We start from the raw sequence: 12,994 nt of genomic DNA on the forward strand, positions 1-12,994 counted from the left end.
GGCACTGCGGGTTAAGTCACTCTGAGCTGGGCCAGTCAGCTCCACCTCAGTCACATCTTTGTGGCATTTGGCACCTTTTACAGTGTCTGTCCCAGCCCCAGCCTGTAGTCTGTGCCGCACCAGTGCCTGAGACGCCACAGCAGCTGCTCCACTCCACTCCAGCCCAGCCCGGCAGTGAGGAGATGAATCCAGGGTCACCCTAGGTCGCAGGAGGGAACCCAGGCATCCAGGGGCCTCAGCCCCACAGGCAAGAGGGAACCTAGGCATCTGGGGCCCTAGCTAGAAGGCATAATTATTGGAAAATGTTATTAGCTACAACAGCAAAAAAAGTCAATAGTCAATGTCATTTCCTTTTAATCAGTGCTGATCCGATAAGCAACCAATATATTGGTGCACCTCTAGACTCAACTATACAATTCTTCTTTTTGGGTACTTAATAGTATCCTGAAATCCTTTAAAAGATATATTTGATAACTGGCTCCTCTGCTGCTCACTTGATTCTAACCAAACTATATAAGTTTAATGGCTTTTGAGTCAACAGTTATATTTCGTCTCACAGCAATTTTCTTACACTTACATAGCACCTTTCATCTGAAAGTGCTTTACAGATAAAATTCTAAATAATGTTCATCCACCAATAAAATTCCATTGTTTTAGGGATGCAGCAGTACAAATCACTATGCTGCTATAGTTTGGTACATTACATTAGATGAAAAAAAACACCACAGCAAACTGAAACTGCAAAGCAAATGGAGTAAGCAAAAACATGCTTAACTGAATTAGGCCAGGACACCAACTATAAACTGTATTTTTTTAGTTAAAGATCCCAAGGCTCTTTTAAACATCAAACAATTCTTAGGACTTCATTTTTATGCTTATCGTGAAAGATGTCACTCTCCACCAAACAAATGTACCTCAACAAATTATGGAGTCTTTGCTCAATACAGTTCCAATACATAGTATAGTGCTTCAGTATTATCCAAAAGCAATTCTGAACAAGTAACAAAGCACTGTCCTTAAACTAAATATTTGGATCAACAAAGAGGAAGGAGGAAGAACCTACTGACATACAAAAAACAGGAATCCAAGCAAACACAGGTAACTCCATGCGTTTGGAATCAGACTGAGACCCAATTCAAAAATATTTCAGTATGTTCAGCTACACAGCTCTGACATAGGCTGTTCAGATAAAAGTTAAAAAAGTTTCCCCATGGCTTTTTGTGGAGCACAGCATAGATGTAATAAATAAATACATGAGAAAAAGAATAGGCTACAAGTGAAAGAGTCTAATTATTTTAAGACATTCCTGGAAAATGCTCAAATACTGGAATGGAGGATGGAATAAACAGCTGCATAAAAAATAATAAAAATCTTGAGCTTTCACTGACAGGCTCAGTCTTCAGAGAATAGGGATATTTCAGAACCATTGGCCATTGCTGAGAATGGCCTACAATGCAATAATGTAGTTATTCAATTTAATCATGATGATTTAGTTAAGATTTTTTTTTTTTTTTTTTACAGAGCAAAGAACACAGAAAATATTGATTTTATAGAGTAGGCATTTCAGACAAGGTCAATTTTCAGAAATGATTTTTAAAGACAAGCCAAACAACTTAGAAGACAGAGGGAGAGCACTCCTTGCATAGACAGGAAGAAAAAGCATAGATACACTTAGAGGAGAGAGAAAAGGTTTATCAAAACTGACATCATTGCTAAAGCAAAGGGAGATAAGTAACATATATCTTAAAAGCAAAGACAAGAAGTTGGTGCAAGTGAGTCACACAAGAACAACAACTCTTTATCAAAATAAATGGCTTAAATTCATTATGGTAAATGGCTCTCATATTTCCTGAATGCCCTGGATCCCTCAAAAAACACTACATCTATTCAAGATAATGTGTCCTTATCCTTTTCACAACACATTTCTGCCCAAAGGAAAAAAATCCTCTTACCTGTTTCAAGCTGGTTGAATGGCTCAGCAAGGCAAAGTTGGCTGGCCAGTCATACTGACATTTCCTCATGCGACCTGTCACACACTAATCTACAGCAGGGTCATGCATCAATTACAGTATGAGGAAATACAAAAGCTACGCTCTAATGTAATAGCTACAATTTTTTGGTAAAGAGACTGATAAAATTTAGCCCCTGACTATGGGATGATATCTTAGTGCACCTTCAGCTACATATTTGCCATCCATAATTTACAAGAGAAAATACAACTGTATTAATATTCTGCATTTAAAGACAATATGCCAGATGGCACCAAGATGCATGAGTATCTATTTAGGGTCAGAGATCTGCCATACACAGTTGAACTAGCAAAATACACTTATTTGTTGCCATGTTCACGAAGTATTATAAAAAGCTAATATCCTTATAGTGTACCATTCAATTTTCTTGGAACAGCCTTCATTGAGAAAATACTTTGTTATAACTTCTGTATTGCATCTTATTTGAGATGACTGTCCTGTCAGGGGGATACAAGCTACACTTCAAATTGGTGCAAGTCATCAGCTGCTAATAAAAATCACTCCATACTGCAAATATAATACTCTATCCTGCTAGGGTGATACTCCACAGCATGACCATTCTCACTTAAACCAGGCTAGCCAAGGAAAGTGAACTGGAGAGCAGATAACTGCAGTTAAACCTTGCAGTGAAAACACAGCAGGACAGCACATTTCTAAAATACTCCACAATTCCGGGACCTTATAACATTTGGAAATTAGTTTGACTCTCAGTTCACTTATAACACTGGACACCTCCCCATAATTTACAAACGTACTTACATGGCATTTCTACATACCAAGTATCAAATCCCAGTGAATTTTACAGGCGATATAACACCCATAAAAATCACACCTCGTACCAGAACAAACACCAAGGTAGCAAAATGCTCTATGAGTTTAACTAGAAGCAACGCACAAAAATTTTGAACCGAAACTACATGTGTGGACTTGTTTAAACTTGTTCTCAGAAACCAACTGCTAGGGCTCCTCATGACGCCAACTTATGTAGAAGTTAGAAAATAAGTAACCGCACCCCTCCGAGGAACTGCCACTTACTGCCTGGAATGGGCATTAAGATATGCTAACTGTTTCTAGGACATTAAGAAAATTCAGTTTAAACTTCCCAGCTCGTACTGAAAACATGAATCAATATTTCATCCATTACTATTCCTCAAGTGACACTTAATAGATTGAGATACTGGAAAGGAGCAAAAGGCTCTATGGCAGTCCCACCTTTGGGCTGTGATTTTAGTTAAAATGTTCACTTCATTTCACCATTCCATAAACAAAGCTCGATTTTTTTTTGAGGGAGGGAAAACACCAGCAGGATGAAGGTAAGGCACAGGCTCTCAACCTTTTCCAGCTCTGGCCCCACACTGTCACCCTTGATAAGCTGTCGCAAGCTCATCAGGGCAGCACCGTCAGAAAAAATAAACAAGTTTTCATTCAGCCAGCGATGCCATTCATGCCTCTCAAGAGCTGGCTGAATGTGTCAGCTCAAACAGTGGGTTCCCAATTGGCACCAGAGTTGCTTTGGGAACTCGCCTTGAGTTATTTGGGCAACAGGTGAGATCCAGAAGCCTGGAGAGGACCTCGCAGGAGCCAAGTGCACCTGAGGCAACTGAGAGGGCAAAGGGCAGCCCCCACCTGCAGGCTGGCACCTCCACATGCCCACGGCCACACGGGCGCTGGGAGGTCCACAACAGGCAGCTTTGCCTCCACAATCAGGTGTCACCTGACCCAGCAACTGCCTGCTGCCCACTGCCTTGGCAGGGGCCGGGGGTTGGCAGGGGCCCGAGGCAAGGCTGCCCTAATAGTGCCAAGCCCCAAAGGGTGCTCCAAGGGCTAGGGAGGGGACGGCCCCAGGACCCTGTCCGCTGCAGGACTGAGGCCTGAGGGCTCCCCCACCCTCGCAGGAGTCACGTGGGGGCAGCACGAGGGCACGCGGCAGGGAGTGGCGGTTCAACGGGCGCAGGGCTCCCCCTCCGAGTGTCGCCGCCACGGCGGCCCCTCCTGTTCTCTCTCCCCCCGGGAGGGCGCCCGCGCGCGAGGCCGCCTTCCCAGTCCCCTCCCCTCACCTGAGTGTCGCGAGGTAGGCGGGCGGGGGGAGGGGCGGCGGGAGCGAGCGCTGCCGCGAGCCGGCGCGTGCGGCAGGCGCTGCAAGCTGCCCTAGTTTACAGCCGCCGCCGCCATGATGGGGGGGGGCAGGGGGAGGAGGAAGATGGCGTCACTTCAGCGTCATGGCGTCACGGCCCACGGCGCGGAGGAAGGAGCGGAAGAGCTCATGTGACTCCCCAGCAGCTGCACGTGCCGGAACGGCTGAATCCCGCCCCCCCCGCTTCCTGTGCCAGGAGCCGGTTTCCAGCTCCGGATGCGTCACTGTGGCCGGCGGCCAATGGGAGCCGCCGTGTAAGGGCCGAGTTCCGCGGGCGGCACGTGACATAAGTGCCCAGGAGAGGGCGTGAGGCGCCGGTGCTGTAGCTCGTTGTTCCTGCAGGACGTGGCAGCCTTAACACGCTTACCCTAGGGGATCTGGCTGTTGTGCATGTTCCTGGCGGTGCCGCTAGGCTTGGCTGCGTGCTCAGGACCTGGCAGCGTCGTCTTCGCGTGTGTGGGGTAGAGGTGCTAGCTGGGAGTCTCTATGGATGTTATCTTACAAACGGGTGCAGTGTGAGGGCGGCGGAACCTCTGGACAGGCCAACGCAAGCGGATAAGGGCAAAGGAGCGTATGCGTGCGCGGAACTGGGACAAGGAGAGAGAGAGAGAGTGTGTGTATGTGATTCAGTACGTCTGTGTGCGGGGGAACGAACACAACACGCCTGTGTGCGCGTCTGGGATGTGCAGCGTGTATGCATGGGGAGTGGGCGGGACTAGGACATGCAACACTTGTGTGATCTTATTAAAAAGCCCTGCAGAGAAACAGGTTTTCAAACAAAGGTCCCCCCGCCTCCACTCCTGGTCAAAGCAGGGTTTCTCAACCGGTAAGACCCAGGTCGCGGCAGTGAAACCGGAAGTGCCGCTGGGAATTTCCGGTTTCGCTTCTCCGCGCTTCGATTGGCCGTTTGGGGATCCCGCCCCTTCTTCGACTGGCCCCTAGGCCACCCCCCTCTCTTCGACTGGGGGGACCAGGATTTTTTGACCTTACGTAGGTGGGACATAAGGTGCAAAAGGTTGAGAACCGCTGCTCTGAGGGACTGGTTAGGATACAGCTGCCTACAGGTCCTGCCTGGCAGTTATCGCAGGGGACAGAAAGACAAGGGGCAGCCCGGAGGTTGGGGCTGACAGAACATGAGACCAGGAGAGAGCTGCAAGACAAGGGCAACTCTGGAGGGTGAGGACTTAAGTACCACCTATCTGAAAGGACGGTGCGTATGTCCATGTTACAGTGAACACCCTTTTTTGACATTAGCAATCCCTGTAAAAGATTTCTTGTTAAGATACGATTTTTAATTGGCAACTACTGTAACTTTCACAGAGGTAAACAAGATCAATTTAAATAGCTGCCAAGTGCTTTTGCATGATCATCTCATTAGATGAATTAAGGTAATCAGCTTGGCAGCACTGCCAGAAAGAAGCAGTAAACAGAACCCATCCCCCTGCACGGGGGATAAGACGCACTCCATTCCTCACCAAGGTGTACAATACCACTGCTGGACTAATTGGACCAGTAAGCTAGCCTGCAACAGAGTAACTAGCATTGGTGAACAGGGAAAAGTTGCTTCTAATCTGAACAGGCTGAGCAAGGGCAAACTTTCAGCAAATGGTTCCAAACCTGGATAAGGAATGATTGAAAATAAGCAAATACCAGCAAGACATAAGGCATTTTTTTGAAATCCCTCAAGTGCTGCTATGATGAGACTGGTGCTGAAGGTGTAAATCATGCAAACCCAGAGCGTGCAGTTCTTCATCCTAGTATAACCACATCACTCCTCCTCCTTCCTTCTCTACTTGGGACTTTCCAGCATCTCTTGGCCTAAAGGCATCTCAGACAGCACCACTGCTAGGTCTTATATATGAAATCATCACATTGGAAACTCAAAAGTATCATATTTGCTGAATATAAAATTAACCGTTCCAAACAGGAGATTTTACCACACCTCCAACTCTCTTATGAAATATGAACTTTCATTTCTACTCAGGAGAATGTTTACAATATTTTCTTCGATGCCTGAAGAAGGCTGCTTGTGCCCAAAAGCTTGAAATTAAAGAATTGTTTTTTGCAAAAAAAATCTAGGTGGTCTAATAAAAGATATCACCTCTACCATGAGTTCTGATTCATATTTGATGAACAAATCACCTACACTGGACAACTATGCAAACAAGTTCTTTTATACTTTATATTGCTGGTTGTAAAATGCCAGAGAGTGAGAACCGGGTCATAAAAGTTGAAGCAGTTCTTTATTTTGAGGCAAGCAGTCATAAGGAAGTGCCGGCAGCAAGCCCAAAAGTCATTTAAGACTCCCTGAGTGACTTGGTTTTTGCATCTGCTGCATCAATTCACTGCCTCAAAAAATATCCTATGTTTTCTCAGGTATGCAGATTGTAGCCATATTGGTCTAGAGGAAAAAGCAATCAGGGCTCGTAGTAGAGATAATATCTTCTATTACACCAACACGATTTTGAACACTTATTGATGGTACATCCTACAAGGGTTGAAGTTATCTGATAATTATCGTGTGCCTGGCAACACCGCTCTGCAGATACAAGCTTCGTTGCCGTGCTTGGCCGGGTATACCTCGTACCCCTGCGCGCCGGCTGCAGCCCCCGGACTTGCCCGCCCCGCGGTATCTCCAGCTACGCCGGCCCTCGCTCTCCTCCAGGCCCGCCAGATCACGTGCAGGCCATACCATTCAGGGCAGGCGGGCGAAACCATTCGGTGCCGGCAGCACGCATGCGCAGCTAGGCTCCGCCTTCCCTTGGCTCCCATTGGCGCGCGTAGCTGTGGGCGGGGCCGGCGTGACGCAGGCCGCAGCGGTGACCCCGACCGGATTCGATTCCATTCAGTACCCGGCCCGGAGTCCGTAACTGCTGTCCAACCGTCTCCCAGCGCCAACCGCTGCTGACGTCACCGTCCGCTTCACCATGGCGCTCAGCGATGCCGACGTCCAGAAGCAGGTGCCGGCGCGGGGTCGGGGCCAGGACCGAGACCGGGACCAGGCTGGGGGGAAAGGGGCGAGGGGCGTCAGGACTCTCCAGGATCAACGTGCAACCAGGCCTTGAGCACGGCGCTTGCCCTTTGTAATAAAAACGGGTTTGAGTGGGCACCAGCAATTGTGGAAAGGAGCCCAGGAGGTCACTGCCCCCAGCGGCAGCTGCTGCTGCAGTCGCACCTGACATCTGTAACTGCCTTTTTCCCCCACCCTCCCCTGAAATGAAAATGCAGTTTACAGTAAACTGACCATGTCGCTGCCATGTAGGTCATGGGACAGAGCAGGAAACTGCCTCTTCTTAACTGTGTCCAGGGTTTCTAGAGCGTCTCACAGTACTTCTCCATGGAGAGTTGCATTCATACCTACTTACCTTGTTCGGCAGACCCTGGTTAGCGCCAGCTGCAGCTCATGTAGCAGATGTAAATCCCCGTGGATGGTATAAGAAAGATGCCCCTTTTCCTGTGGCGGGAGGGAACACTAGTCCTCTTCCCATAGGAAACTCTCCTGTGAAAGATCTTCCAACTTCAGCGGAAATTAATTTCTTGTAAGAATGCACCTTGTAGCACTTGTTAAGGCTGTCATCATTCAGAGTCTCGCTCTTTGGAGGTCTTTTTGTGTTTCAGTAAGAGGCGAAATACACTTCAGAGTGTTTTGTGATCTGGGATCATCACTGCGTCACAGGTAGTGCCTGCTTTGCTCAGCCCTGTCACAGCCCTGTCGCCCTGAGCTCTCTTGAGTTGGCAGGCATGGTTCCCTGAGCAGCTGTTCTAATCCTGGTGTTATCAAAGGTCTGTTTCTTTTCCAAGTTCTGGGACAGATCCTGCAGTCCTGTAGCAGCGGATCCTCAGCGACTTGCCATCAATTCTCAAATACTTACAAGCTTAGGTTGGATCCTCAAAGTTCATGAATCCTTCACTTTCGCTGCAGGTCCCTTTCTTCTCTCTGAAGCAGTCAAAACTTGTGCTTGGTCTGAGGGGAGCTCTGCGCTTGCTAAGAAACATCAACTGTTCTCAAATACTGTAATTCCTTAACTTGTGATGATTCCAATACCAACCCAGAGACATGGGAAGCGGTTGCAAATGATTCAACACATCTTTGTGTATGGACACTTGTCACTTAAAAGACTGCCCAGCTGGCCCTTCTTGTAGCCCAGGGGGGCTGTACCAATACTATTTTGGAGCAATGATATAGAGGCTGTTGAGATCAGGTTTCAGTTTTTTGTTTCTAATCTAAATGTTCCTTAATTATGTGGTGACTTTTGTGTTTGCCAGTAGGGAAGACTTCCTTTCTGTGAAGGCAATGCTACTATATATGAGAGGGGGGGAGTACTGTGGAGTTCGTGGGGCAAAAAGCTTGCTTCTCTTGAGTGCTTTCTTACAAAAAATATAACTGCTTTTTTTGCTGTTACAGATCAAGCATATGATGGCTTTCATTGAGCAGGAAGCTAATGAAAAGGCTGAAGAAATAGATGCTAAGGTAAAAATATCACATGTGGAACAGCAAAAAGGATTATGTGCGATGTCCTAACTAGCTTTCCAGTCACCCCTTAAACAGGCCTACAATATTTCCATGAGGCCACTGACTTGCTTCACACACACACAGTAACTGCATAGCAAAATGTAAGATACTGAATTAGGTTAATGTCAGAGTAGCATAATCAAACTAATTGAGCTGATGCTGTTTCCACATCTCCTTGTGAATGCCTACATGTGAAGGTATTAGAATGGAAAAACACTTTTTGATTCAACACAGCAGGAGATCTGATGATGATATAAACTGGGACTTTTTGCCCCAGACAGATGGGATTAAATTACTTGCTTCTGAAATTTATTGGTTCTTAAACAAATGAATGTGATCACTCCAAGCTGTATTTAAGATTTATCCAGAACTCTTTCTGAAAATTAATTTGGCTTTCATTCTCACTTTTTCCATTGTGGCTTAAGTGGGGACTACCTTCTCCTAAATCAAAAGAAGGTCCTTTTAGCCATGTGTTCTTATAGACTTGCAGTGCAATAAAAAGATGCAAGTCAGTGTTGGCTGCCTCATTTCGGTGATGGCTGGTGTATAAACAGGCACCATGATGGGATTAACAATAAGCCTGTGCAACTACCGTCTTAGTTCCAGCTGTGGTCTTACAGATGTTGATGAACTAAAACCAGATTTAAATTTAAGGGATGAAAGCAAAAACCAGGCACCTACCTTGTCTTGCATTCAGCAAATGCATACTCAACCCTCTCCATGTGAACCAATATAATAGTGGCCAGCTTGTGTGGCATAGTCATGTGCTAAAAAGGTTGATAGATTCATAAAATGTCATGGCAGCTTTTGTTTTTGCTTTTCTTTTTTTTTTTTTTTTTTTTTTTAAATGCATGGTTGGCTATATTATGCCAAAGTCTTGTTGAAATTAGACTGATTGTTAAACACTAATACATGTTAGAAATGTTTTTTTTTCTTTCCCCCCTTATTTCTAAATAAAGGTGATGTTCTTTAGTCACCAGTTGAGACTCCTTGCACATCTATAGCTGGATATCGTTAATATTGCCCACTTTCATGGCCTGTTTTACATATATGTTAGTGGACTGCACTAAAAAAGCAGCAAGTCTTCCTGCCTATAGCCTTGTATAAGTAACCTCTAAATGTAAGCAGTTTAAGGGTACTATACAGGCTGTAGTAACTGTCAAATTACCACATGTTGTTGTGATTCATACTGTTGTGGTGTCTGTTTTCCATATCTTTTCCAGTTCCAAAGATTAGCCTATGTTTATTTAAGTGTCCTGAACTGAACTTTAGGTTGCTGCTAGGTAGCACACCAGTATTTGCTCACTAGGTAATGCTTGAGTTATATATCTTCGCCTGTTTAGAAACAAAATCTGGAGGAAAAAATAAATAGTGTGGCTTCAGCAATATTCTGTTTGGAGAATAGTGACAAAGTCCCTACGTTAGCAAAATATACACCTAAGTCCCTTTGACGACAGTGAGATTTAAGTAAATGCTTTGTCTAGTTAGGGCCATAATTCTCATCCCCCCTGCTTCTAGTTTATTGATGTGAATAAACTGAGCATCCTTCCAAACTCTTGTGGAGTCAGCTTCATTTCAACTCGGACTCTCATCATAGGCAGAAGAAGAGTTCAACATTGAGAAGGGTCGGCTCGTGCAGACACAGAGACTGAAAATCATGGAGTACTATGAAAAGAAGGAGAAACAAATTGAACAACAAAAGAAAATGTAAGTTGCTTAGGCTGCCTGTTCTACTTCAGCACCTAAACATTCAACGTGCCATTATATAGATATACAAATAAAATCTTCCCCTAGCAAATGGGGATGGTGTAGCTAATCCACTAAGTATTGCAGAATACAGACTTTCACTTCAGAACAAACTTTCATGGCTGTGATATAAGGCAATATAATCTTAGAGCTGCAGGCAGCCCCAGTGTTGTTGCTGTTTTATAGCTTTCCTTGGTAAACTGCAACTTGAAACTGTTCAAGCAACAAGTAGTGCTGACCAAGCACTGCAGCTCCATGCAGGAGAACAGAGTCCAATAAAGGGAGGTTTTGGGGTGGCTGGAGTGTTTTGGTAAGAAAAATTAGTCTTATAGCATGAGTATAGAAAAGAACTTTGAAGCATCTGAGCATGTGTGGGTGGGGGAGCTTTCTGGCAAGTTTCTAGATACTGGACAGTGGCTGGTTTTGGTACCAAGCCAGATCTAAAGACAGTAATCTACTGAGAACTCCAGCAGCTGTGATTTAGAGGGTCTCCCCCTCCACCGCTATCTAGCAGACATGCTTCATAACTTAGATGCAGGTTATTTTATTGTGCTGATCTCAGCAGTTATCTGTCTCTTAAGTAACTTTTTTTTTTGCTTTTGTTGTCATTCAGCAAGCTACCCTTTCTAGTAAGTTATTTATTGCTGCTGCTCCTGAAGCAGATTCAGATAAGTAACCAGGCTTGTGTTCAAAATGATGGTGTTACTTAAAAATGTCAAGCTACACAGTTAAAATTTCACTGCTCTACTGTCACTGTTTAGTTGTCGATGAACTGATTGAACTTTTCCATGCAACTTGCAGTCAGATGTCCAACCTGATGAATCAGGCAAGATTGAAGGTCCTTAGAGCAAGAGATGACCTTATTGCTGTGAGTACATGCCTGTGTTAAAAGGGCAGGGGATTTTCCATGTCCTTACTTAAGAAGTCTGCTCTAACCATTAACACTGGTACACTTAATTTCTATTAAATTTAAGTCTAGTGGACTCCAAGCCTACATAACATGCAGAACGGTTTCACTAGCTGTCTTGAAAGACTATCATCAACTAAGAAGGATTTAAGAGTGAAGCCCAGCTTTAATAAATTGTCCTGGTGTCATGCTTTCACAGCTTAATTTATCTGATGTTCTAGGAAACTACATGGTTTCTGCCAGAAATTTCACTTGGAGCCTGTGGCTAAGCTCTGCTTTTGGACAGTGTCTGATACTTGTTCATAGGCTAGGAAATGCTTGTTACACAACATGGTACAAAAAGAGGAATTAACTGTGGGTGAACCAGTCTACAAAATGTTCAGTTGTTTTAGGCAACTAGAACTTAGTGTCTGTGGTAATTCTAAAATGGCTATGTTTCAGGAAGTAGATTTAAAACAACATTTAATGGAGTAGAGGCCTGTGAATGAAAAGTTTTAGTACTTGGTCCATCTGGTGACCAATTTATGCCTAGAAATATGGAAAGTGATACTTTCTATAATTATCCTAGGGAATATAACTGTTAAGCTCCACAAGTCTCACTCCTATGAGATGGCGACATGTAGGGGGTGGACAGAGGTCCACGTGCACCCCCTGTAGCCTGCGTTTCCTGTTTAGGCGGCAGATGGGCAGGCAGAAGCGTTGGTGCCCACCCTGTGAGTGCCGGCCAGGGAGCAGGGCCGCCAACAGAAGTGGCCATGGGACTTTTTTGGTGAGTGCGACCAGTGAGATTGGCCACCGAGGGACACCGCCTGCATGCCCCCCCACCAACTAGTCACTGACTCAAGAGGCAGCAGTCTCCCATGCTCCTATGTTGCCCTGGACCTGTTATATCATCTTCAGCAAGATGGTACTGAACCTTTCCCATCTAGCTTTAAAATTCTTGTCCTGACTGAGAGGCAGTCTATACAGCCTAGGTACTTGGTAGTGCTCTGAACCATTAAAATAGTCCTATTTGAATAACGCTATTCTGAGAAGAGGCATTCATTTTTATATTTAAAAAAATTTATTTCTTTCATCCTGGAACCAAACTAATAATATAGGTTAAATTTAGAAAGATTTAAAATGTGCTGCACAGAAGAAGTTGAAAGAGTTGACTCCACCAAATTAGTCCATGCTGTAGAATTTCTGGCTACTATCAGCTGACTCAGCCACATGCTTCTGAATAGTTCATAACACTTCCTCCTCCTGAAATATGCCAGGTCACAAGCTACAAAAATCCTTAAAAATGGACTCTAAAACAGACTGAGGAACAAGTGAAATAAGACTTGAGCCTCAGTCTTAAAGCAGGGGGGAAAGGGGGCAGACTAACTCTGTGTGTGTGTATGTCCCTAAAGTTCAGCCACCAAACTAAAATAGCTATTCGCACAGCTCTTTTACATGTCTTATGGGCAAAGGCCTAGAACCATATTTGTTTGTGCTCCTTAAACAGATAAAAACAATTCCTTTTTTTATTGGCTCTGAAAACAAGACAATCACTAGGACACGATGGGAAACTTGGTCGTCACACCAGACGGCAAAGCTAACATGTTTAACGATTTCTTTGCTTCCGTCTTCCTAAGTAGGGACCAAAACAGCCACCTCCCTGCTGGGCCCCCCTCGGGCCC

The 12,994-nt window shown here is 45.0% G+C and overlaps 2 protein-coding genes across 2 annotated transcripts in view; one reads left to right on the top strand and one right to left on the bottom strand.

The window, feature by feature from the left end:
* Positions 1–4,203, bottom strand: part of BCL2L13 (BCL2 like 13) — a 74,163-nt gene extending 69,960 nt beyond the window's left edge. Inside the window, exon 1 of the mRNA XM_019544536.1 lies at positions 4,088–4,203. The gene's annotated coding sequence lies outside the window, so the exon portion shown is untranslated. The remainder of the gene's footprint in view (positions 1–4,087) is intronic.
* Positions 4,204–6,950: 2,747 nt separating this feature from the next.
* ATP6V1E1 (ATPase H+ transporting V1 subunit E1) overlaps positions 6,951–12,994 on the top strand; it is a 12,575-nt gene continuing 6,531 nt past the window's right edge. Inside the window, exons 1-4 of the mRNA XM_019544542.1 lie at positions 6,951–7,124; positions 8,570–8,635; positions 10,275–10,384; positions 11,225–11,291. Of these exons, the coding sequence (XP_019400087.1) occupies positions 7,092–7,124; positions 8,570–8,635; positions 10,275–10,384; positions 11,225–11,291 (276 nt within the window). The 5' untranslated portion in view covers positions 6,951–7,091. The remainder of the gene's footprint in view (positions 7,125–8,569; positions 8,636–10,274; positions 10,385–11,224; positions 11,292–12,994) is intronic.

The sequence above is a fragment of the Crocodylus porosus genome, unplaced genomic scaffold, assembly GCF_001723895.1.
Source record: "Crocodylus porosus isolate Cpor-Errol unplaced genomic scaffold, CroPor_comp1, whole genome shotgun sequence".
In the NCBI taxonomy this organism is placed as follows: Eukaryota; Metazoa; Chordata; order Crocodylia; family Crocodylidae; genus Crocodylus; species Crocodylus porosus.